Source organism: Semicossyphus pulcher, unplaced genomic scaffold, assembly GCF_022749685.1.
Source record: "Semicossyphus pulcher isolate SPU_LCO1_2020_fin unplaced genomic scaffold, fSemPul1.0.p SCAF_10, whole genome shotgun sequence".
NCBI classification, from domain to species: domain Eukaryota; kingdom Metazoa; phylum Chordata; class Actinopteri; order Labriformes; family Labridae; genus Semicossyphus; species Semicossyphus pulcher.
In genome coordinates, this window is record NW_027211604.1 from 21,103,520 (window position 1) to 21,130,191 (window position 26,672).

Sequence of the window (26,672 nt, forward strand, 5' to 3'; positions counted from 1 at the left end):
ATATATAAATAATAATTCTTTTTTTAATATAAAAATAACTAAAAATAAAAACGCCAGAGTATGACAATCTGTTCACACAAAAACTTTGAAGATATTGCATACTGTACTCTTAACTCATGTTTCCAGTATACTGGAAAATCCAGAGCACCAGAGGAAATGCCACGTGTACACACTGCGCATGCCCGACGATTTTGACGTTGATCCTGCTGGGTGATCCCAACTTCCGGTGAAAGAGGAGAAGTGTTTCACACGATTACTCTGACAAGGCCTATCGTTACTTACCCGTAGGTAGTTGACGGGGTTTCGGTATAAGCCATGGCCCTGTGATCGCCATCTTTGCCAGCTAATTCACTTTTTAAAAAATAAGGAGACGTCTCAGTTGACGCCACTTTGACCGAACGCCACATCGTCAGAGCCACAGGTTTAAACGTTACCCCGGGACTGCGAGCTAGTAAGCTAGCTAAAGACGCAGCTAGCTATTCGCCAACCAAGCACCTCTAAATTAGATTCTGGTGTCTATTACAAGATGTCAACGGCGGGGTTCAACTCTCAGAATGGGACAGGGACAGGACAAGCATACGCGAACGGTGAGTAAAATTTAAATAAAGTTCGCCCGAGTCAATAGCTATCATTAGCATACTCGCTTAGACATACATATCAAGCTAACACTAGCAACAGTTATTGAGTGTGGCTATTTGCTAACTGTTAGCCAACTAGCTGTCTTAGTAACGTTAACGCTGTAACTTAAGGTAGCCAGAATCAGCTGTCAGGTAACGTTACTGTTCCGCCGGGATAACTTTGGTTAATCTGGACCCTAATTTACTGTCTTAACGTGGCAGGAATAGTTCCTACTACATTTACCTGTCTTGTTCATTAAATTTAGCCTATGTTTGCTACCTTTGATTTGTTGAGTTGGCAGACCAACAGGTGGATTAATATAAGGGTATTACTCTAAAGGGATTGGCCCATGATCTCTAAGTAAACATAACGGTGATGGAGTTCTTCTCCTGTCAAGCTGCTCAGTTAGCACCAACTTTTCCTTCACATTAATACATAAAACGAGCTTTGACTTGTCTTTTTGCATCTGTCCCCTTAAGGTTTTTCCTGTGCAGTTCCATAGCTAGTGAATAATCCCTTCTGCTTGTGTATTCGTTACCTCACTGTTGTGCAATACTGTTTTTTAAGCAGGATAAGTTCTTCAGGCATGTTTTCGTTCATCATTTTACTGTACATGTGGCACATTGGGGATGATCCAGATATGTCACTGCAGAGCCTGCTCCAGGCTTAAACAATTACTGAGTGTGAGACTTGAGTGGGAGATTACTCACATTTCAATGGGGTTGGGTATTGTGTGAATTTTAATGACTCTGATTCAGATTCTGCTTATCAATTCCAATTCTTTGAAGGGCAGGGTCAAAACAGGTCACAAGCTTATTTTGCAGAAAAATAACACGAAATAAGTTTGGCACAGGTGTTGCACTTTGCCGATCCGTCATTTTAACAACAAAATGAAGCCAGTTGAGCGCTTGCTGCGTTCCATGATGGCACACAGCTCTATCCAGACTCATGTGCTCGCTATTGGTCTTCCCACAAATCATAAACTTGCTTTGCGCAGCTGCATCGTCCAACTAGACGCAGTCGTCTAGACAGATAGCCAGGACCTGAAACTAGCCTGAGTGAAATTTGTTAAGGAATCGATAAGCAGAATCGACATAGAAATTTCTTAATGATTCCTTCAGAATCTGAATTTTTTAGAATCGGTTCACGATGCCCAACCCTACATTTCAATCAGGTTCCCATGAACAGTGAAGAAAAACTAAAAATCTAAACGCAGTCGTATACAGATGATGAAAGTGTGATTGTGTGCAGCCTTCAGTAATTTTTACAGATGCCTTTTGAAGGCGCTCTCTAGTACTGTGTAAATGAAGGAACTGTAGCTGGAGGTTATAATGCCTCTGTGGTTTACTAAAGCTTTAGAAGAATGTGTGTAAGACTCTAAATAAATATATTAATCCCCCCTTAATGTAATTCCTATCATCCTTGAAACAAATAGGTCACTAAATGATGTTATTCTAGCTCTGTTCTTTGAGCTCTGATCAATCTTAAAGCAATGTGTTATTGACAGTAGAAACAAAGCAAGCTGAATAGGATGAGTTATGAGCACAGTGCTTGCAAATCAATTGTCATTATAGAATATCTTTAACGTGATTGAACAATTCAAATTTGATTCTCTGTAATCAATCATGAATAAGTGATGACTGTGCATATCATTTTATGTGTCCAATGCTAAATGTTTTCACCTGTTGCATAGTTCATACAAATGATGCACACCGAGTAAAAACATAGTGTGGCCATGAGCATCTATAGTGAACCTACCTTTGGTTATCTTCACACAAGCCAACACTTGACAGTGTAAACCAACATTAGGTTGATTTGTGATTCCTCCTTCTGATTGGACACCAGCTGTAACTGACTACAGGCTTTAGTTCTTAAAACTTCCCTGCTCACAGGAAGAAGGAGGATTTGAGGTGGATTATGTTCCTTCATTTATCTTAGCTCATTGAGAAGAGTTGTTTTCTAATCCCTTCTCACACTGCTGACTCGGCTCTGCTTCCATTTAGGTAGTACAAGACTAAGTGGATAGGAGTAAGTGAATCTGTTGGTATTATGTAATCATTGATTTGCAAACAACGACAATTTCAGCACTGTTGTTATTTAGATAGGACGTTTATTGATATGAATTTCCACTCTGACCCATGTCTTTTTTTGTCATACTAACTTGTAAATACATAACTGAGATCTTTTTTGTAGATCTTTTATCATGCACTGTTTCAAAAAGGGTAAATCCTGCTTTGATAATTGGTTATGACACCATGGTTTTTGGTAATGGCATTTGGCATTCAGAAAATTCAGAACAAATCCCACATTTTAGTCTTGTATCTGCACAATATTCTGTCAAAGCATTTTAATGGTGTAAAGGAGTCTGTGGTGTTTCAATCTGACAGTAAGATCAGACTTTGCTCAGAGCCCCACACTCACTGTCCTTAAGAGCAGATCATGGTGAATTGGATCCAGGTAAAGAGATTAGACCCTGAGCTGTCATTGGTCATTCGGTGTATCTGATTAGTTTTCACTTGGAGTCGTCACCACCAGTTCTATGCTATCGGTTTTTCATATCCCCTTCAGACTATGCGTCAAGGATTTCCTTTTATTAAAAAACAGTTGAATCACACACAAAAGCTCTTGGCAGACATGGAAACTGTAATATTCATCTGTCTAGGAAGCGAACGGCTTGGCAGTTTTTTGAAGCTAAGTCTACTTTACAGAAGGGTTCTGGTCAAGCATGACACTATTACCTAGAGAGCAATCCTTGGGCAAATTTTGAAATCTGGTACACAAGAGAGATTCCAACAGCTCTTTTTCTTCTCACTGCAGTAGCAGCAGTACTGAAAAAGAGAGAGATTTGGAGCTGAAGTGAGGTGATGTCTTAAAGGGCACTAGTGTAATTTATATATTTTGTTTTAGATAAAAGAAACGTAATTACTAATGGACCTGTTGGTTCTCAAACATGTCTTAATTTTTCTTCTTCTCCTCTCCAGGTCCATCACAGAATCCAGCTGCCCTGCAGCAGCTGCCAGGAGTCAACTATGGCATGCCTCACCAACCAACCTACAATCCCATGCAGGCCAAAGCTCCTGCGCCCCCCGGCCCTGGACTCTATCCTGCTGGGCAATACCAACCTGTTCCCCTAGCCAGCCCCTACCAGCCTGGCCCACCACTCACTTCCTACCCAGCTACCCAAGGCCAGCCACTGTTGACCAGACCTCCAATGTCTGGTCCTCCATCCCATACCCCTCCTCAGTCTGCCAGCCCAAGCCCTGGTCCTAGGCTGCCCCCTGCACAGGCCACACCTCCCCCCCCTCCTGTGTCGTCTAGTAGCTATTACCAAAACCCCCAGCAGCCTCAGCCTATGGCTCCAACGTGGCAGTACAACACAGCTCCCCCACCAATGGGGACACCGACTTCCATGAGCACACCTCCGCGTGGTCTGGTGGCAAATCACGTGAACCCTGCTGTAAGTTCGACAGCACCGCCGCCGCCTATGTCATCAGCAGCTTACAGCTCGGCACCACCAGCCCATGTGTCCCACAGTGCCACCCAGCCCCCGGGCCCAGGGATGCCCCCCACATCTCTGCACGGATACACCCAGCCAGGTAGGACCACAAAAGCTCCATTGAAGGCCGACCTGTACGTTTCATGGACAATATAATTAGATTTTCTAATGAAGGGTTAAGTGATTACTCAGAGAAGAGGGTTAAAATTCAAGACTTGTTGCAGGCACTCCCTGGGTCACATCCATAAAGTGATGAGTCATCCTTTCAGGCTCTAATATAATCAGATCACGGAAGCTTAGCAAATTAATTCTATGTCCCCATTCAATTAATTATTTTTTTTTACAATATTTACTACTGTTCCCATCCTATAACTTTTCTAAAGCACCATTACCGTGTCTTGTCTCTTTTCCCCATCTTTGTCCTCTTACACTGGCATGTGCTGCAGATATGCATATCTACAATGCTGATATGTTAGAGCTGGACATTGCCCTCTGCTCCTACATTGAACGTGTTGGGTGGTTACTGCCTCTGGCACCCTCCCAGCCACAGACTCACTCACTCTGAATTTGTACAAAGTTCAAATAAGACTTTTATTGTTTTCCAATGTGAGTACAGTAAGTCTCAGTATGATGGAGCTTTTAGAACAAACTGAAATGTCCATTTCTAGTGCAGTTTGTATCACTAAAATAATTGCTTCTTCTTGGTGATATTTTTGTAGAATACACACTGTTGCTTCTAGGTATTTAGAGCAATTTGATCAAATCAGGTTGTTTATTTTTTGCTGTCAGAGTTAAAGGGTTGTTTACGTTTGTTTGGCTCATTTTGAAATAACTTTAGAAATCAACCAGTGATTAAGATTTTTTCTTGAGGAAGTTATCAGAGCATGATAAGAGTTGGTTATGTAACCTGTGTCTGCAGTATCTGATTGATTTGTCATAGCGTTTCGTAAATGATTTTTTTAAGCTACAGATCTTCTGCATATGAGCAGAGGTCACATGATCTGACGATCTCTCAGTCTTATGGTCAGATTGGCTTGAAATTTGCTGTTCACACTCACAGCCCCAACAAGAAGTGTTTGCCTGATATAAGCGACCTTTCCCCCAGCTGCACCAGCAGCTCCTATCTTCCCAGTACAATGCTGACAGTGAAAGCTGCAGCTAATCAGAGAAGTTATAAGATCTTTTTGGAGATGTGTACCCTGTTGATTAGATTCTTGCTTTCAAATGTCACAACCAATTCTAAAATGTCACATTTCACCACCGGCCGTAATAATTTGTTGGACAGTTTTGGCGTGTTTGAGCTGTGCAGTTGAATATGGTTTAGTCTCAAGTATCAACAATCAAGTATTTTGTCAGTAAAATGTTTCAGACTATATCTCACATAAGACTCCTTACTTTTTCATTTCATATTGGCACTGTGACATTTTAGTCTTCTTCATACAGCTTTATGTTATACACTTTTCCCACCAAAATTAGCGCGTTGGTGCAGGTTTTTCTGACCCAGAAAGACCTGCTAATAAATGCAGATTGTCTCTTATCCCATTGCCAGTGGAGTATACTCCTTTCGGTCTGCTGCGTCATCGTCTGATGTCACAAACGCCCAAAACAGGGTTAGTAAACAGGTCTTTATTGTATCTGTTACTCAGACATATTTGGAACGATGTTCGAGTTTTGGTAGGACGGAGACGCGCGGAATTTGTAGCTGAGATGACAAGGAGTCGCAGAAGTTACCGACAGAGCAGAGCATAGCATCGCGCCAGAAAGGGGGCGGAGATTAGCATGTCAACACAGGTTTTGTGTTCCCATCAATGCCGATCAGAGCCGAGGCGATAATTACCCGGGTCTATTGCAGAGTCATTTGACCTGGGTCTAAATGCCGATTGTAGCCTTTCCCACTAAGCAAAAAAGCCGGGTGTTGGCAGGCGTTAATGGGTTTTTTGACCAGTGGGAAAGCGGCTCTATTCTAATCAAGTCTTAAAAGTCTTTTTCATCATGTATCCCTGAGATTATGGATTCCTTCCCAAAGATAGATAATCTTTTCTCTTTATAATTTTGTGCCAATTCACTTTCTGTAAAGTGGACCAATCTTGCATCGTATGAAGCTCTGAGTAAACAGTTTAATTTAACAAAAGTGAACCCATTTCCCACCTTTTATTTATCAGTAAATAAATCAGTTTTAGTTTGAGTCACATCTCATTCGGCTGGTTTGTCAGTTGAGATTGACATGTCTCTGTCACTGTTCTGGCATTAGCTGGCTGTGGGTCAGTAGTGCCATCAGCTGTTGTCACCTCTTCTTAGATCTTATAATGTTACACATCAGTGTTGCCTCATATCTCTTCTGGGATATATGTAGCAACGAGTTCTTGTTTTACAAGCCCCAGTAATGTTGACATCATTTTAGATTGTCATACGCCTTAATTATCTCAATGATTAACAGTGTTGCTGAAAGTGTGCCACCAATTCACAAGAAATAACAGTTAAAGCAAGAAGGTGATGGAAACTAAATTATTAGGGATTCACCGATGCATCGGCTGAACATCGGATTCGGCCGCTATCGTCCGTGTTGATAGACATCGGCCCATCGGTAAAAAAGGTGGCATGCGGCGATGGCAGTAGCCGATGTTTTTATTATTTAACTGCTATATTAATTAAATTGTGCAGTAAATTTCAGTAAGATATTTATTAGGCTATTTAAGCACTAAAAAACGTTTGCACTATGACCAGGTGATTCTAAAACAGGCTAAAGAGGCTTTTCAGGCAGTTATTTTTTCAAAAAAGATTATTTTTATGTGAAAGAAGTTTAAATAAAAAGATTTGGGGATTTGAAAGATTGAATTCATGCTTTCTCAAAGAGTGTGATGAAGGCCTGAATAAATTTATTTTATTATAATTAAAGTTTATTTTGGCCCCTTATCCAGATGAGGGCATTAATGATTACAAAAATAACAGTTATTAAAAAAAACATTGGCAAAATTGTTGTTTTAAACATCAGTATCGGCCCTGATTCTCTCAATCGGTGCATCCCTAAAACCTTTAACGTGATTAATCCTACAAGGCACCAAGAAGAATCGCTGTTTCTATTTCTTTTCCATCAGGCACTGCACCTTTACCCATGAATCCCATGGCTCCCCACACATACCAACCAAGCAGAGCTCCCTATGGCCCCCCACCTACAGGCCCACCACCAACCATGAAACCCGCACCACCCCCCACTGGACCCCCGATGAACAGTGCAACACCTCCTCCCCCAAAGGCAGATGGTAAGTGTTTTTTATTTTATCTTGTTACAATAAATGTCTGTGCTTTGTCCTTAGACATGCCAACATGTTGAGGCAGCAATACAACTTGCAGCAACACTTTCTATTTTTATTTACATTTAACATTGTCTGGTTTTATTTTGAGTGTTGATTCAACTGTCCTGAGCAAAAAGGGAAACAGAGCTATTTTTCTATAAAACAGCATGACCAGTCGAAGATGGGTTAGTACACTGCATATGTTTAGATAGCGGTATGTTTAAACTAGGGTAGCAAGCCTGTGTTAACATTGGAGGTCAAAGTCAGAGTCGCACATCTTGTCCCCCACAAATAAAGCAACTGCTGTATAGTGTGGCGTTAATAGGATATAAAAATTATGTGTGTCCGATTGAAAAATTAGAATTCTGTCAATTATGATTTTAAAAAAATTGTATCACTTTGGGTATTTAACGGTCATTTTTTTTCTGATCATCTTCCGTTGTTTCCCCCCCCCCCCATGCCAGCTCAGTGTGGGGGGGCTGTTAACAGCACTCTCTCCCCCACTGAGCCCGACAGCCAGGAGGGAGATATTGAATGTCCAGGTGTGGCAAAATCTGTCAGTAGCTGTTAGATACCATGTCCATCCTGTCCTCTCTCTGCCGTTGTTCATTGTATCTAGGGATGCACTATTTATTTTCATTGTTGGGCGGCTGTGGCTCAGTGGTAGAGTCGGTCGTCTCTCAATTACAGAGGGGGTTCGATCCTGTCTGCTACAGTGACATGTCGAAGTGTCCTTGAGCAAGACACTAAACCCCAAATTGCTCCCAAAGGCATAGCCGTCGATGTATGAATGGGCTTAGATACTGATTGGGGATTGGCACTTAGGCCTTTGCCATCATGTGAGTGTGAAAGGGTTAAAAGCGCTTTGAGTGGTCGGAAGACTAGAAAATCGCTATATAAGTCCGGTCCATTTACCATTCCTATCATTGATATCAAATATAAAGCTCAGCAGAATAAGCTGATAAGCTTTTTCCCAATTAGTGCATCCCTGGATTTCCTGTTGGTAGTTTGCTTGCCTCTCTCTGTCATCCATCCCCTGCCATATCTCCAATAAAACCTCAAGTATTTCATTAAAACACTCCACGTCAGTTTTCATCATCAGCGTCATCATTAATATTGTTGTTTTGCTTCAGTGCTCCTTAGTGTCCATCCTTCACTGTGGATCCGACCACTCCATATCCATCGCCTGTGGAGACAAAGCTTATTAGATTATTTACATCACATCTGTCTTTCTTTTGAAACAGGAACTGCGGCTGGCAATGGCCCACAAGCACCAAACAGCTACAATCATGTTGACAACAAAATGGGTAAGGCCATTTTCTGCCGCATGTCAGATTCTTTTAACACCAACCACATGAGTGATCTAGGTTAAGAAAGTAGGGTTTCATAACAGCTACACACTTGCAGTAAATGGGCAAATCATTCTCCTTTATTGATATCACATAATTAAAGGAGGCAAAACACAATATCAAAGAAGTTTAGCTCTCACAAAGCCCACATATGAAGTTAAATTTCTTATTTATTAAAATGATACATTTTGGAATATTGCATACTTTATATTTCTGGTTTGGTCTTTTCATTTGTCAAGAAAAAAATACATGATTTAACTCATCTTGGTTCCCTTGTCTTCCACAGCTGGCCCGCCCCAGCCCGGCCCGCCTCAGCCCGGACCACCTGGTCGACACTTGGGTCACTACCCCTCCCTCCCTCCTGGGTACCAGAACACCTCAGCTCCTCACAACGCCGCACCCGCCATGCATCCTGCATTGCAGGCCGCCACGCAGCCTTACACTCAAGCACCTCAGCCATACCAGCAGGTGAGAGGGGAAGTGATGGTCCCGCACTGGCCGAGTAATGTTAAAGCATTTTGCATACACTGTTTGTTTTCTTTTGCTTAATGGTTGTGGAACGATGTGTTCTACATGTGCGGTCATGCACTTGCTTTTGACCCAGTTCACAAGCAAATTTCTTCAAGCGTTATGGAAAGGCGACATTGTTGCTTCGTAGATATAAAGCTGGGAAAAGGAGGGACTTTCTTTCCATGTATCATAGGATGTATGTGGAGTAAACTTTTTTTGGCTATATCTTTATGGATCTAAAAACACCTGAGCAAATTTCTACATTTCAAATTTCATTTTAGAAGGAGCAGTTGGCTTGCTGAAATATCAGACTCAACTTTTTTTTCCGTAGCCCTTTTTACACTGCCAGTTCAAGGTGGGATTATTATGCCTCTGTTATGTTCTTCTATGTAAAATGCACGGAGGCGGAATGGTGGGGCGAAGTTGTTCCACCTCTGAGCCAGCATCGGAGGTAGTAACAGAGACAAAATGGCGTCAGTGTAAACAGTGGAGCCGGCAAGGTGGAACAGCGCTGTGTGTGTGTGTGTGTGTGTGTGTATGTGAAGCACGCGCTGTTTGTTTACACCTCGCGCACGTCTTGCTTCAGCAACGCTGGAACGCTTTGTAAAAACACACACTGTGGCGGCTTTACGCCGGCGTTGCGTGGTCCAGTGTTAAGTGGTAAAGGCTGCATGACGGCGGAGCTTCGTTACGGCGCTGAGGCAGAACTACAGTGTGAAAAGGGCTTGTGTGACATGGTAACAAAATCATTTTCAGATTTGGAGACAGCGACTGTCAGAAGAGATCTACACCAGTATACCATAGACTAACTGATTGGCTTGTTGTTTTCCCTGCTTCAGCCACCTGTTGGCCCAGGGCCGGCCCAGCTGAGCCCATCCCTGGCGGCCATGAGCCTCCAGTCCAGCACCCCAGAGGCCCTGAGAGTGGTCAACCTGCTGCAGGAGAGGAACCTGCTGCCACCAACCCCAATCCCCGCCCCAACACCCTGCCTTCCACAGGACCTGCAAAAGATCAACTGCAACCCAGAGTAAGCAATAGTGGACAACTTTTCACAGCATGTGCCGATTTCTATTATTTTAAAACTGATGTAACTGTGATGTTTAGTTGCTCTACTTTGTAATGTATTGTACAGCAAAATATGCTCTACTTTCAATTTCTACTTAAAGTGAAGAACTAAATGTAAGCCGTGCTCAGGTTGCCTTCTGTGAACTTTTTCCAGTAGATGAGCTCAACTATTAATTTGTTTCTTGGTTACCATTGTTCCCATAGACTTTTAAACTTTTTTAAACTGGTGACAAAAAAAATTTGCTATGCTGGTGCATGTGAAATACTGCAGACAATGTGATCTTTACCTGCAGATCAAGTACTATGAACTTATGTGTTTGTGTCTCTCCAGGGTTTTTCGTAGTACGCTAACCAGCATCCCTCAGACCCAGTCTCTGCTCAATAAAGCCAAGATGCCACTGGGCCTGCTGCTCCACCCCTTCAAAGACCTCTCGGTAACACCTCAGTTCAATATTTGATTTGTGCACATGCTGTATATATCAGTGCATTAACATCAACTTAAATATCCGTATTGTTGTGTGCTCTTTATACAAACCTGATGCCTTATGTGTTATGTAAATGTTAAAACAGGTTTATTAAGTCAGGGAAAAGTATTTCGAGGAACTCTATAAACACAACAACACTTCTCCCCCTGAGGGAAACTACATTTTCTGGCCATGTATGTGCTTAACCAGGCTCCTTACTTGTTTAAAGCATGTAAATAAGATAAGGCTTTGGACGGGGAAAATATCTCTGTGGCAACAGTGTAAAGGGATGAAAGGTAGCATCATAGCACATTGCCGTGTATCCTTTTATCCAAAATCCCAGAATACAAAATCAATCTGGAAGGTTTAATGTTGGTATGCAAACCTTTTAACTTTTTGCTTGTGCCAGAAAGTTAAACGGCCAGTTTGCCGAATTTCCATCTCAGTCTTATCATGCTATCATGAGGAGCTAATGCCATTATAAAAGAAAAAAATGCAATTTTGCTCCGTGCCTTTGGAGGACGCTATCCGCTTCTCCAATGGGCCCTGGAAAACCTCCGCCAGATCATGCGTTGTAGGGAGCTCGCTAAACAACACTTCCTCAATCTAGCACGCCTGCGTCTGATGTCATGTCTCGTTCAAAATCATCAGGTTTGAAATGTAGACTGCAGACCTGAAGATTTTTTCATATTTTGGATTCTGTATCGCTCTGAGCCTGCAGCGATCAATGTCCTTGACTGGAAAATGGTAGTATCTCGCTCCAGTGTCTTTCGCTGGGCCGTTCCTTTCAGAGGGAGGGGCGCAATGCACGCTGGGTGTTGTAGGAATGTAGAAAGGGCAAAACCACAAGCTGTTTGTACAACTTTTTCCACAGCTATGGCGTCAATTTAAAATATTATTGCTTGTATCGATTACAGAGAAAGTCAGCTTTGACTGACAGTGGCTTTTTCCTGGGGCGACTTGCTCCTTTTAGTTGTGCAAAACCTTGTAAAAGATGTTATCGTATAAAAGTTAGTAAATATATTCCTCTTCTTCCTTCACATCCAATGATAACTTCAAGCAAGGCACTACATGCCCTTATTAATACTGAGGTTGTCACTACTGCTACAATGTTTAAGCACTCCGCAGAACATATGGGTATTAAACTGAAGAGCTTTTATTGTATTAATGTGAAAGAAGGCATTATCATTCGTAACTCTTACTGTTTTGGCTCAACAGAACTGTTTCCTGAATTAGTTTAAAAATCAGCAGCAGCCTTATTCTAATAATTATGTCATTTAGACTTCATACTTTAACCTACTAAACTTTGAGAATCCCCTGACTTTGACCAAATAAGCCTCCGGGCAAAATCTGCCAGAACAGATTTATGTTATATTCTCTGTTAATTGAGGACACAGACATTGCACAACATGGACAGCAACAAGCATGTCTTTATTGAAATGCCAGTGAGATAGCCTGGAGGTGTTTCTCACACAGAGGTTGGTTTTGTTCTGTTGTTTTGCAGCAGCTTCCTGTTGTGACGTCCAGCACCATCGTCAGGTGTCGGTCCTGCAGAACGTACATCAATCCCTTTGTCTCTTTCCTGGACCAGAGGAGGTGGAAGTGTAATCTGTGCTATCGGGTCAATGATGGTAAGAATCATCTGAAAAAGCCTCTGTCAGTGAGATCACTAGAAGCAATCAGCAAGTGTCCAAGCCAAAAAATGGTATTAGTGGTATTGTAACAATATTTCCATCAAGGAGCAAATGTAGAAATGGATGTAAGAATACTCTATGATAATTCAATAAAGGGATAACGTGACAAATATATAATAACATGCATAAATGGATGGACTTAAAGTCACTTAAGTTTGCCTGGATGCACTCTTCTACTAAGCCACTACATATTTCACTTTTTGTAGACTTCAATAAGCATTTTGTCCTTTCATCAGTAACGATTCACCCCATTACTCTTTTCACGCTCATGATTGAGAATTTGATTTCACACAAGGTACTTGGAATTGATTTATTACTACAGTATGACCTCACTGGATGTTATGTGTGTGTGTGTCTTTGTGTAGTTCCAGAGGAGTTTATGTACAACCCAGTCAGCAGATCCTACGGAGAGCCTCACAAAAGACCAGAAGTCCAGAACGCCACCATTGAATTCATTGCTCCTTCAGAATACATGGTGGGTTTTAACAGCATAAGTCTTGTATCTAGCTCTATCTGAGCTATGATCGACATGCTCAGTTAATTGCAAATGAACAGGTTATTCCCATAGACTGTAAATAATGGAAGTAACCACCGTTACGTCACTCATTGGTTTCTCGCGAAATCTAGCCAAAATATTCCGCCGCCATGTTTGTTCACTGGAGCCTCAAGTGACCAAATTTGGTTGAGAGGGTGGTGCTGCAGAAAACAGTGGTTGAAAAACGCAATGTTACCAAAGCTAAACAGTCTCTGTCTCTGGCTGATCCATTAACTTGTGAATGAGCTAGTTTAACTTTGTGTTTTCCACAGAGGAGATTCTGTTTGTGACATTGACTGACTGCAGGTGTTTATTTGTCAGACTAAAGAAGTAGTGGGCTCGCCTGGTGAGATAGCGGCAGGTGAACGACACGCAACGGGAAACTTAAAATAACCTATCTTCGCATCACTACTCACTTACTTACTACTCTTCATCCCCTATGGGACATAAGGCTTCATCACTTTACATCACTACAGTCTGCTGCAATCTCTCTGGGGAAAAGTCAACAACTCCTTACTCTAATTAACCGACCAACGTTTAAATGTTTGATAAACACTGAAAAGGCTAACAAGCCAGCTATAGCGAGCACAGTATACCTGCTACTTGGTGCTAAAAATATATCAATACATTAAAGGTATAATAAGTAGGATTTTTCCTTGCATGTTGTCAACAGCACATTCAAACTGGGCCCCTCCTCCTTTGGCTCACTCTCACTCTCTCGTGCGAGAACAGGCACACCCAGCGGAGCTAACATCGACAGCATCACGGTTACCTATGCGCTAGCATGCTAACCGCCGGTTAGCTTGTGCTACCTGTTTTGAGGCACCTACCAGTCCAACAGAAAGAAGGCCAGCTCTGCATCGCTCTTTCGCCATGTTCGCCGGTCTGAATGGGGCCCAGTTGCTAATTTGAACCACTCCCACACTCACCTATACGCTGTGATTGGCTCAGGGAACCACAACAGCGCCCCTCCTGAAAACGTCCCGTGCAAAGCAAGACACAAGAATAGATGCAGAGGGAAGGGTCTCACAAGGGTCAGCACACACACTCACCAACACACATGAATAGAGGCCCATAAGTGATGATTATATTATAATTGTAAAAGTCTATTTTATTTTTCTTGGAAAATCCTCACCAAAAAGCTGGAGTATAGACTCCTTGCACGGACAGAAAGTTCCATAAATCCCACAGAGAGACGGGGATTTTTTCATTCAAAGTTTGGTCAAATCCTCTAACAGGCTCCAACAACACAAACAGGTCAAGTTAAGTTCAGAGACTGTCTGTCTGTGTTGACGTCTAGCAGACAGCCAGCAGGATCCACCTGTCACTCAAGTGACCCGGCCCCTATGATTTCAGGCGAGTGTGGTATAAAAACATTCACCCCCCATACATTTCTATCTTTGAGCTATTGATAACAAAACCGTTTTTTGTACCAGGCAGTAAACATGTTTACTTCTGCTGTAAAAATTGGCATTTTCCCATCTGCTGTAATGTTATTTCGTGGTTTCTGGAGCCAGCCTCAAGTGGACACTCGAGGAACTGCATTTTTTTGCACTTCCGCATGGGCTTCATTTTTCAACACCTGAGGTTGCCGCTTGGTTATTCCATACAAGTGTATTATGTGTCTTTTATTGACCTTAAATGTGTTTCCCTCATCTACCCAGCTGAGGCCTCCACAGCCTGCGGTTTACCTCTTCGTTCTTGACGTATCCCACAATGCAGTGGAGACAGGCTACCTGAATGTGTTCTGCCAGTCACTGCTGGAAAACATCAATGCGTATGTACAACACTTAATATACAGTTATTAGTGATTTTGAAAAGACAGCATAACCTGTATGTAATTTCCTGCTTGGCTTTTAAAGTGCACAGAGGCTAGATTTGCAAAATCAGTTTGAATGTTTGACATGTCATGTGTAGATAACCTAATGTACTTTCATAAGTCCCTTTATATATGGTTGTTTATGAACATATTTCTTGGTTTGAATATACTTGCCTCATAGAAGTTAATGTTTAACTGTGTTCAATCAAAATTGGGCCACTGTGTAAATATAAAGTTGCAAAATATAGGTCATTTATTATTGCCATAATAACTTCATTTTGCAGAGTTGAAATCAGGCTTCGTAAATAAGTTATAAGGTCGTTCCTGTCGCTTTAGTACAAGCTTTATTTAAGTGTGTGTGTGTGTGTGTCTCTGTGTCCTAGGCTTCCTGGAGACTCGCGGACGAAGGTAGGCTTCATCACCTTTGACAGCACCATCCACTTCTACAACCTCCAGGAGGGACTTTCCCAGCCGCAGATGCTCATCGTGTCTGACATCGAAGGTGAGACACAGCTGACGGCAAAGGCCAGAAACTCGTTACTACAGCAGCTTCTCACCAGCTGTATGCAGAGCTCCTGCAGACGTTCAGAACTATTAAATTAATTAGAGACAAGAGATCACAGACTGTCTGGGTCAGTCAACATGAGTGCAAGGTTTGCATTATTCGTGGACGGTTACCTTCTTATTTGGGTTAATCTTTTTCAAACAGTTGGATCGAGATTTCTTAATGTTAATGTTGGAGATATTACAGAAAAATCATCAAGATGACTTCCAAGTTTCATCATCTTTTTAAAGGGGCCATATCAAGGCATATTCTCATATTTTGAATGCGTTTCACCTGTTTGTGTGTTTATTGTTCACAGTGAAAAAGTGAAAACTGCATAATTCCGAGTTTTTCCAGAATTGCAGTTTTAAAAACGTCGCCTCTGTAAAACTGCTTGTTTGTTTCAGGCGGAAGGAGAAAAATAATTAGATTAAAATATGTATACAATTTTTATAATGAAAGTTTTTTTACCAACGTGATTCAAAAACAGAGTAATAGAAAATTGATTGCATAGCTAAAATATGTCCCCTGTAACAAACGGTTGCCCTGTTTCATGTATTAACATTTCTTGTGCTCCACAGATATCTTTTTACCAACACCAGACAGCCTTCTAGTAAACCTCAACGAATGCAAAGAGGTAAGATGATACTAAATTGATGAAAACTAGGTTGTAACCCTAAAACAAAAATCTAAAACCTCCTAACTTTGTCTTATTTATACATTTGTAGCCTTGTTTTAGTCACATTTCTGTTTCATTTCACTGTGTGGGATTGTAAATTTGTAAATACTGCATATTTAAACCTTGTTGCCACGCTGCTGAGTGACAGAAACCTAAAATCATCCTGACTCTCAGCTCTGACCTCTTTGAAGATATCAGAAAGATGAAATGAGAAACAAAATCTTTCCCTTGAGGATCAATTATGCGTCACAAAAATAAGACTCGCTCCTTTGTACTTGTTTTTTATAGCTTGTGCAGGATCTGCTGAAGAGCCTGCCGACTTTATTTGAGAAAACCATGGAGACCCAGTCGGCCCTGGGTTCAGCTCTGCAAGCAGCCTTCAAGCTGCTGTCGCCCACCGGAGGGCGCATGTCTGTCTTTCAGACCCAGCTGCCTAACCTGGGTGTGGGGGCGCTCCAGTCAAGAGAGGACCCCAACCAGCGGGCATCTGCCAAGGTAAGAGCTCTGGAGATTAATGTGTTGGACGTCATAGAGTAGGATAAAAGAGCTGTATCCTACAGTAGGGCTGTTGCAGTGAAGGAATTTCCCCTGCAGTGATTTAGGATGGCTCAACCGCGTGGGGTGCGGTATTACCGCCACATATACTTTGTTTTTGTAAATTACTTTATTGATGCTTATTAAGGTGATGTATAAATAAGCTTCATTGTTAGCGTATATTGTTGCTTTTCAAATGACAAAGATTACACAGTTTTAAAACAAATTATATACTTGTTTATTGCTAAGTGCAGAACTCCCCAGGGTGCATGCGGCAAAAATGCAAATAATATATATTTTTGTGCAAAAATTTTGGACAGCAAAGATGGGGACAACTGTAAAAATGTTGATTTCAACCAGTAAGAATGTTTACCTTTATACAAAATTAGGCTATCGACTAACATTTCAAGTGGACATCACTAATTTGATCGTTGTCAGCGTCTCTAACTACTGCACTGAGAGAGAGAGAGAAACAGAGAGAGGGAGAGACCCCTGTTTGAATAATGATGCAGGAGGTCTAAGCATATCAGTAAATGCTTTGTTTGTTGTTTAATGCATACAGTACACCGTAAACATGTTGCTTGAGAGACTCAGAAAACAGGTTGTTTATCATCGTTTCTTTTAAACTTTATTTCCATCTATAAAGCAGCACAAGCGGCAAAGTCCTTCCCGTCCCTCTTGTAACTCACTGTGGTGTAAATTTCTTTATCCTTCGAGAGATTGAGAAATGTCTCACTGCTGCTTCTCCTGATTTTTGTTCAGCAAACTACAAATCCGACAGCATTCAGGTTCGCCTTTTTTCTCCGTGCTGTCACAGCGACCTGTAAATGTGACGTGTGGCGTTTGCGTGAAGTGGGGAAAAATGATGCTTCACTGCCGACATTGGATACAATTTACTTTGAAATAAAATTTCACATTTTATTTCATTTTCAGATGATTTAGTGAACATGGGGGTTTTAAGTAGGCAAGCCACGATATTAAAAAGAATAAATAAATGAATAAAAATGCAGTGATGATGATAGTGGGGTCCACCCCACGGTTGGCATAACATCACTGCAGTATTGTGGTCATGCGGTCACCTCGACAGCCCTATCCTACAGCAGCATTATGTGACTTAACACCAGACCTCACACCAGATATTTAATATCTATTATTCAAAATTTAGGAGGAAACTTCTTAACAACAGGATGATTATTAGTGCTTCAAGAATTATCCTTTCCTATTTATATTTATTGGTTACACATCAGCCATCACTAACTCATTGAATTTTGAGGGATGAGAACTTGCATTGAAAAACAGCACCGACCAACAAGGCAGTTTTTAAGTTCATAACAGCGCTTAGTTTTAAGTTCTGATTTTGAGTTAATGTTGCCCCCCTGGTGGTTTTTCCTTCAGGACATCCAGCACTTATCCCCAGCGACAGACTTCTACAAGAAGCTGGCTCTGGACTGCTCCGGCCAGCAGGTGGCGGTCGACCTGTTCCTGCTCAGCTCTCAGTACTGCGACCTGGCATCGCTAGGTGAGTTTGACTGCTGTGGGATGTTTGACTGAAAAAAAGAAGTCTATGTAGTACAGTACAGAATACCTTGGCCTCATACTGCTAACTCCAGAAAAGTCACATTTATAGTTTATTTTCTGGTTGCCAAGTTTTGGTGTTTAATATTAAAAACGGGGAAATCATTTTATATTTAAAGTATTTGGGAAAATACTGCCATTTGTGTTTATTAATGCATATTTCTAACATGTAAAACATACACCAACTGACGTGCCATCATTGACTCATCCCTCCGCTGTGCCTTTCTCTCTCCCAGGCTGCATATCCAGATACTCTGCAGGAAGCGTTTACTACTACCCCTCCTACCACCACCAGCACAACCCCTCTCAGGTGGAGTGCTTCCAGAAGGATCTGAAGAGATACTTGACCAGGAAGATCGGCTTCGAGGCTGTCATGAGGATACGCTGTACCAAAGGTGGAGCAGTGACCTGAGTGTGCACTCACAGAAATGACTTTGAGAATTAAAGATTTTGTCATTATTGGAAGTTTTTCAGGGTTTCCCTTTTAGCCTTTTTAGTTCAATACAGCAATACAGTTTTGATGCAGTAGTACTTTTTACATTAAAATACCCCAGATGTATGATTTAACATAAAGTTGGAAGGCAAATACTGTTGGTGGTGGAGTTGTTTTCAGTAGAGGTTTATAGTTCAGTGCCATTAGTACGTTTTTATTGATTTCTCTCCCCCTCTCTCTCTGCAGGTATGTCCATCCACACGTTCCACGGAAACTTCTTTGTGCGCTCCACGGATCTGCTGTCCCTTCCCAACGTGAACCCAGACGCCGGCTTTGCGGTTCAGATGTCCATTGAGGAAAATCTGGACGACATGCAGGTCGTCTCCTTCCAGGCCGCGCTGCTTTACACGTCCAGTAAAGGTACACACACACACACACACCAACAAACAAAACCATTGTGAAAATGACAAATAATTTCTGTCTTGTTGAAATAACGTAATTTCTCTAACAGGAGAGAGGAGGATCCGTGTCCACACCCTGTGTCTCCCTGTGGTCAACTCTCTGTCAGACATCTTTGCTGGGGCTGATGTTCAAGCTATCACTGGACTGCTGGCTTGCATGGGTACGTACAACACTATCTGACATTTTATTGACTGATACAAATTGTCCTCCTGAAATAATGATTTCTGTCTGATGTTATAAAAAAAAAAATCTGTCAATTTCTCTCTGTGCCTTTGGAGGACGCTATCAGCTTCTCCAATGGGCCCTGGAAAACCTCCGCCAGACGACGTAAAACGCGCTGTCTGGCGGAGGCCAGGGAGCTTGTTAAACTACACTTCCTCAATCCCGCCTATGATGTCTGCAGTGTTTAGTCAATAAAACCACATACTCTAAAATGTAATAATTTGATCTGTGAGGTGCCTTGAAACGCTGCCTGCTCTCCTGTTTTCCCTCCCAGACATTCCTCATTTATAACTGAGTCATGTCTCGTTCAAAATCGTCAGGTTTGAAAAGTAGAATGCAGACCCAAAGTTTTTTTTTTAGATGATCCACCGGTATATTCTCGTTGTATTTCGGATTCTGTACCGCTCTGAGCCATTGCCTGCAGCGAAAACAGTAGTATTTCACTCCAGTGTCTCTCACTGGGCCGTTGCTTTCAGAGGGAGGGGCGCAATGCATGCTGGGTGTTGTAGAAATGTAGAATGGGCGAAACCGCAAGCTGTTTGTACAACTTTCTCCACAGCTATGGCGCCAATTTAAAATATTAGTGCTTCTATCGATTACAGAGAACACCAGCTTTGACTGACAGCGGCTTTTTCCAGGGACAAATTTCTCCTTTAATTTCCATTTTTTTCACTGGGTATGAATGCATACAAAGTTCAAGTTACCTGCAATAGCATCATGTTATCTTACCCTCAAATTATTGTACAGTAATGGACTGTACCTATATAGTCTAGTCTTTGCGACCACTAAAAGCTGCTTTTACACTACAAGTCACATTCACCCAGTCACACACACATTCATACACTGATGTTCCTGATACGTAAAGTGCCAACTGTCAATCAGGTATCACATTCATACCCGTTGGCTATGCCACCGGGAGCAATTTGGGGTTCAGTGTCTTGGACATTTCAACATGTAGCTGCTGGGGATCGAACCTCCGACCTCCCGATTGAAAGACGACCGACTCTACCACTGAGCCACAGTGGGGCTGAGTGTGTTTTCATTCCTGAGTATAATATCCTTAAACAGGAAAATGTAGTCAAAGTAAAAACATGCAATATTTCATGATAACTGTTTTAATGACATTGATAATTTCAGGATAACATTACATCAGATGAAGAATATATTTAACATGATTTTTAACTGAAGCCTCTTAGAGCGAAGCATCTATTTGGACCCTTGTTACTGATATCCTTGGATCACTCTGAAATTATGCCTCACTGTAGCTTGAAACAGTTTTTTTTTTTAAATGGCTTGATACTAAATCACTTTGAGCTTTTCATCCCCTTTGCTGTTATTAGCACTGACAGATGGAGATGAGTGGCGACAGCTGTGGTTACTTAGCAACCATCTAATACTGAGCAGTCAGATCTGTCCTTGCTCATCTCACATTCACTTAGAGAACAGACGCTGACATTTCGCTTCATTCAAAATAAGGCTCAGAAAGGGCCACTAACGCTGTTGTTTTTGTCTTCACTGAACTGATGGTGAAAGGCCAGGGCTTTTTTTAAACTACACTTTAATGTTACTTTAATACTTAGTGTTAAAGTTGCATTGAACTCTAAAACAGCTATTATTTTAAGCTGTTAGGAACATGTCTCTTTAAATGAAAATAAATGAATGAATCACATTTTGACAAACTGTCACGTCAAGAATATACTTTCATACTTAAAGGGCCAGTTCGCCGATTTTTAGACAATCCACCGGTATATTCTCGGATATTTCGGATTCTGTACTGCTCTGAGCCATTGCCTGCAGTGATCAATGTCCATGACTGGAAAACGGTAGTATTTCACACCGTTCCTTTCAGAGGGAGGGACGCAATGCATGCTGGGTGTCGTAGGAATGTAGAATGGGCGAAACCACAAGCTGTATGTTCAACTTTTTCCATAGCTATGGCGCCAATTTCAAATATTACTGCTTGTATCGATTACAGAGAACACCAGCTTTGACTGACAGTGGCTTTTTCCAGGGTCAAATTTCTCCTTTAATTTCCATTTTTTTCACTGGGTATGAATGCATACAAAGTTCAACCCCTTTGCACTCCCCTCTACATCCTTCACAACATGCCTTCTTTTTTATTTGTCTCAAATATTTATTTAGAATTATCAGTGTCACAATTTATGCAGTAAGCAGCATATGCAGTTTCAGAAATATCTTCCATTTTAAATCCATTCAATGGCAGTATTGAGACACCAATGTAACGCTGTTTCTTCATTGTCTCAGTCTTTCTATATCTCACCTAGAGCCATTATATGTAAAACCTATTTATGATAATAGCATCTCTCACATTATTCAGATAATAAAGGTTATACAAATAAAAACGCTGGAGGCTGCCAAAGTTTGAAATGTAAAAAGGGTCTTCAAAGAAATATTCCTCCTCCTGACAGCTGTACATGTGTCCCCTTCTCTGCAGCTGTGGATCGCTCTGTGACGGCCAGTTTGAGTGACGCCCGAGACGCGATGACCAACGCATCCATTGACTCGCTGTCGTCGTACCGGCAGTCCGTGTTGACCATCCAGCAGCCCGGCCTGCTGGCCCCAGCCTGCCTCAGACTCTTCCCCCTCTTCATCCTTGCCCTGCTCAAACAGGTCAGCTTTGATTACATTCACTTTGAACACAGAATATGTACATAATAGTAAAAAAAAAACAAGTTTCCATCACTTTTAAAACTGCTGTGACACCCAGGAACCACATCATGGAGCCTGTATAGATCCTGCTTCATGTGTTTGTCTGTGACTCTACAGAAAGCGTTCAGGACGGGCACCAGCACCAGGCTGGATGACCGAGTGTTTGCCATGTGTCAGCTGAAGTACCAGCCACTGGCCTACGCCATGCTGATGGTCCACCCCGCTCTGTACCGTATCGACGATCTAACCGATGAGGTGAGGAGGATAAAATTGGCCTTCAGCACCTTCACTTTGCAGCTAATGCAGATAGATTTCTGTGCATGAAGCGCTTTAACTCTCTCCTTGTAACTGAGTCATCTTCTCTTTTCTTCTATTTCCTTCCGCATCGTCAGGGAGCTTTAAACATCAGTGAGCGAACCATCCCTCAGCCCAGGCTGCTGCAGCTGTCTGTGGAGAAGCTCAGCAGGGAGGCAGCTTTCCTCATGGATGCTGGAACGGTGAGAAGCTTCAGTTCATGACAAATACAAAAGCAATGTCTGTAAAAACTGAAATGTTAAGTATTTAATTGTGATTGATTTTAAATTATACATAATTCTGATCTAAAAGGTGATGTATCTGTGGATCGGACGGAACTGCAACCCCACCTTCCTGACACAAGTCCTGGGAGTTCCCAACTATGCTGCTGTGCCTGAAAACCTGGTAGGAAACCTCAGTCACCTTTACACCAGCTATGTTCACTGTTTACTCCTCAACTTTGCCTCCAATTTGCACCATGACTTCCTAACAAATCCTCTGAGGATTGCATAATAGTCACATCTGTTAAAACTGTTAAACAGCTAAAGTTTCATGTATTGCATCCTCCCCCCTTCGGATGAAAACCTGACTGTCGCTCTCTCCTCTCTCAGTATCTGCTCCCAGAGCTGGACACTGCCGAGTCACAGAGAACCAGAGCTTTCATTGGTTGGCTGAGAGATCAGAGGCCCTTCTTCCCCTCCCTTCTTGTCATCAGGTGGGCAGCACACAACATCCTGTATAAGAGCATAAAGAAGTAGTTTTTATAAAAGCAGATGGTCTGATGTTATTTTATGGTCTCCTTTAAAGATATAATCTCTAAGATTTTCATTTAAATAAATGTCTGTCAAGTCACTATCTTATCGCCCAATGAGGTAACACAATTGTGATTGAGCCTATGGCCCACTGATGAAAGCCTTTGCATCTGCAGAATTACAGACTGGGTGTCTGTGGCGACATTCGCGTAAAAAATCACAAGCAGCACCCAGTCAGTCTCTGCAAGTGTTGCGAGTAAACAGTAATCTACTATGGCTGAACAAACAAAGAAAAGATGGATGACTACAGATACAACTTCAAAAATAAGTGAAAATCCAAAGAAAAAGAAACAAACTCGACACTCAGATGAAGGCAAACAGTCTAAAAAGTTACAACCGGAGCCAACCGTAGATGTCTGGATATATAGGTAGTGTGCTTCCGCAATTACCATTTATCGCCAAAAGGTGCCGCCAAAGACAACAAAACTGAAATCTTCGAGATTTACCACTTACCCCTCCCTCGGGCATTAAAAATAACTATATAGAAATAGTCAATCAAATGCTGATGGTCTGGTTTGCTTTTGTAGCTCATATAGAGTCATCCAAATTATTTCACTCTGTTTCTTAACCAGAAAAAAACTACTCACAGGAGCTTTAAAAACCTGTCGGCTGACCAAAAACATTTTGTAATTTAGAAAAGTAATAATTGCTACAATAGATTTTAAAAGCAATTCAGAAGTTTTCATCAATTTCTACAATACAACAAAACTCTTGACACACTATCTGTTTCAGGGACGAGAGCCAGCGGAAAGCCAGCTTTATGCAGAACATGATTGAGGACAGAACAGAGTCGGCCCTGTCGTACTACGAGTTCCTGCTTCACCTCCAACAGCAAATCTCCAAATAACATTCAGTGGGACTGTGCAGATGAAGGAACACTGAAGTGAGGACGTGCATTGGTGTGCGTGTGTGTGTCCTTATGTATGTATGTATGTATGTTGTTTGTGTTTATATGTGTGAAAGCAATGGGAAAAGGACTTAAGGATGCCTCTTGCTTCATCTCCAGCTATGGAGCACCATGTCTGAGCTGAGCTGATGCACCGGGTCACTCAAATCAAACAATGTGACAAACTGTACGAGGACAGAGAGCGTCAAAGAATCCATTCTGATGCTTATTCGTCACTTTTTACCCCTCTGAAGCAAGAAAAAAAAAGCAAGAAATCCAGTATGAAGATGATGATTACGTATGTCAATGATCGAATGAATCAGTGTTTATTCTCATAGAACAATGCTATCTTACTGAGGTATCGTTCAGATACTGTCCAGGCAAACGGATGTGTGAAGTGTTTTTGTTCAAAAAGCACAGTCGTCTTTACTAAAATGAGTCAAACGTATGTGTGTGTGTGTATGTAGGCTTAAGACTAGGTCTATGAGGATGTTTAGTATGTTTGTGCTCAAAGACTGTTATTGGGTGTCACCAGGAGTATTTGTACACAGAACACCTGAGCTCTAACCACACTCTAATATCGTACCTGAAGGACAGAACGTGTGCTTTTTATTTCTCAGTCATTATAAATGTGTGTCGAACAAATCCATAGAGAAATGTTGAAGTTGTTTGAAGGCGGATCGACCTCGCCGTCATCACTGCCTTGAATGTGCGGACTCGGCAGCAGGAAGTCGTTTTCTTTGGTCTGATCTGTCCTTCAGAAACTCTGTCATCTTTTCAAAAACACCTCTGATGACATCCCTGTTCAGTTTGTTTACTTCTTCTCTTTTTTTCTGATAATTAATAATTTATGAGACTCCCAATCTGATTAAATTCTATAATTGCCTTGTATGGGAACTCACTTTTTATTATTAAACCTCTGTTCAAAGACAGACTCTATATATGAAATATTTTAATATAATAGGATATGGGAAATTCTTTAACACAGACATAACAAAGCCATTGTGATCTTTTAATCATGCTTATTGATACTTGTATATTGAAAAGACTGCATTATATAAAGGTGAAGAAATGCTGATGATTTTAGTATAAACATGACGGTGAAATGACGCTAAGAAAATAAAATGTTTGGGACTTTTTAAATGTAGTTTTGTGTGTTGGTGGTTGAAAAACTGCTTATTCTGGGAAAGTTATTTGTTATTTTTCTCCTGACTGGACGATAATTGACTGTTTTCAATTTGGTCTGATTTTATACACATTGTAATCTGTGTATTGTATAAGGAAAAAGACATATTTTGGTATTAACATACAAAACTTTTTTATAAAAAAAGAAGAAATACTGAGCTTCAACAGTAAAAAGAGTTGTAGGCTTAGGTCACATGACTTGGATTTGCGTCGTGGACCTATGGAAGCCTGTTTTAGGCAATGTCTTGGGAAAAAAAGTTCTGAAGTCATCCTAATGAGAAACTTATCTTGAACTGATGAGATACCAGTCAATATTTTGATAGATATTCTCATTATGGAAACTTGGAGGCTCTTTCTTGAAATCACATTGTATGATTTAAATAGACTTTTACATATAAAAAAAACGTTGACTCGACTAAACCTCAAAGGCCAATGACTTGAGACTTCAACTGTCCACAAGAGAGGAGATTTTTCGGTTATCTTAAAACATTCTGACCTGATGTCTCTTGGACCATTGACTTGGGGTGAATTCAAATCCTTTCCAAACCCAAAGATTGAAAATCTGTTATTAAAAAAGTGTGCAGTGAATGAACTCTTTGTATTCATGACAAAAGATATGCTTAAAATTAATGCGATGACAGAAAATCAAAATAGGCGAGATTTTGGTAGTACACAATATCGCAAACGATGTACCTCATATTATCACACTGAGATATGAAAACTCAACTGTGTTGCAAAAATACAGGAGTGGCAAAAAATTTAAATAAATATTTATTTCTGTAGCTTATATATCTTATGCACTGTTGAAAGGCATTAAATTGGGTGAAATTGTATATAAAAGCTTGTTTAGGACTTGAATCATACAATTTAGGACTTGACTTGACTTGACTTGGGATTTAATCGTTACTTACAAAATTAGGGTTTCAACCCCCCTCTGGTATACTGTGTGAACTAGGGCAGTTCCAGTTGACTGTTATATAGATTATAGATGCGATAAAATAGTTCTTTTATGATAAAAACAAACATTTTCCCCACACTATATGCTAATACGTGTATATTTGTCAGTCTTAGTACATTCCAGACCATGGAAGTCTTACACTTAATCATAGGTAATCTGACTTTTACTAAGAAACACATTTCCTGCAAAAAAAGATTTAAGATAACAATATTATTTGTACAATATGATGTTTCTTCCAGAAGCTGATATCAGCTCGAATTAAAATGCTACGATTTGACCTAGTCACATTTATTATGAAATCTGCTTTCATGTCCAAAGGGCAGGATTAAATAAGGTTATGTCCTATCTATTATCAAACTGAAACTACATAAACTTTGCTTTCCTGTGACCTTTAAAAACTGGCTGCAAAGCCTCATAGGAACCAACAGTTTATATTATACTTCTTGAGGAGATGAATCAAACAATGTATTGCAGTTGTTTTGTGTCTCATCTTATACATTTTCTCTCAGCTAATTTCTTTGAACCTAAAACACAAAACAAAGCTGCACTCTCTTTTCAGGCTGATTGCTGAGGAT

The 26,672-nt window shown here is 41.1% G+C and overlaps 1 protein-coding gene across 2 annotated transcripts; it reads left to right on the plus strand.

Moving 5' to 3' along the window:
* Positions 1-263: 263 nt before the first annotated feature.
* On the plus strand, positions 264-25,091 carry sec24a (SEC24 homolog A, COPII coat complex component). Of its 2 annotated transcripts, XM_069674355.1 has the most exons (24): positions 264-587; positions 3,600-4,214; positions 7,210-7,374; positions 7,872-7,949; positions 8,652-8,714; positions 9,043-9,224; positions 10,106-10,293; positions 10,663-10,765; positions 12,300-12,426; positions 12,855-12,964; positions 14,689-14,801; positions 15,227-15,345; positions 15,969-16,024; positions 16,355-16,561; positions 17,996-18,119; positions 18,412-18,570; positions 18,855-19,028; positions 19,120-19,230; positions 21,748-21,923; positions 22,080-22,217; positions 22,355-22,459; positions 22,569-22,661; positions 22,868-22,971; positions 23,801-25,091. In XM_069674355.1, exons 1-24 carry the CDS (start codon positions 527-529, stop codon positions 23,913-23,915), a joined length of 3,486 nt encoding a protein of 1,161 aa, XP_069530456.1. In that variant the 5' UTR covers positions 264-526; the 3' UTR covers positions 23,916-25,091. The 2 variants fall into 2 exon arrangements, with proteins under 2 accessions (XP_069530456.1, XP_069530463.1); XM_069674362.1 differs by lacking the exon at positions 7,872-7,949.
* The last annotated feature ends 1,581 nt before the right edge of the window (positions 25,092-26,672 follow it).

Excerpts from the sequence above, each read along its gene's own strand:
- sec24a (XM_069674355.1), top strand. The coding sequence starts at position 527 with ATGTCAACGGCGGGGTTCAACTCTCAGAATGGGACAGGGACAGGACAA. Across the intron at positions 12,427-12,854 it reads GTGCTATCGGGTCAATGATG|TTCCAGAGGAGTTTATGTAC; the intron begins GTAAGAATCATC and ends GTCTTTGTGTAG. Across the intron at positions 22,972-23,800 it reads CCCTCCCTTCTTGTCATCAG|GGACGAGAGCCAGCGGAAAG; the intron begins GTGGGCAGCACA and ends TATCTGTTTCAG.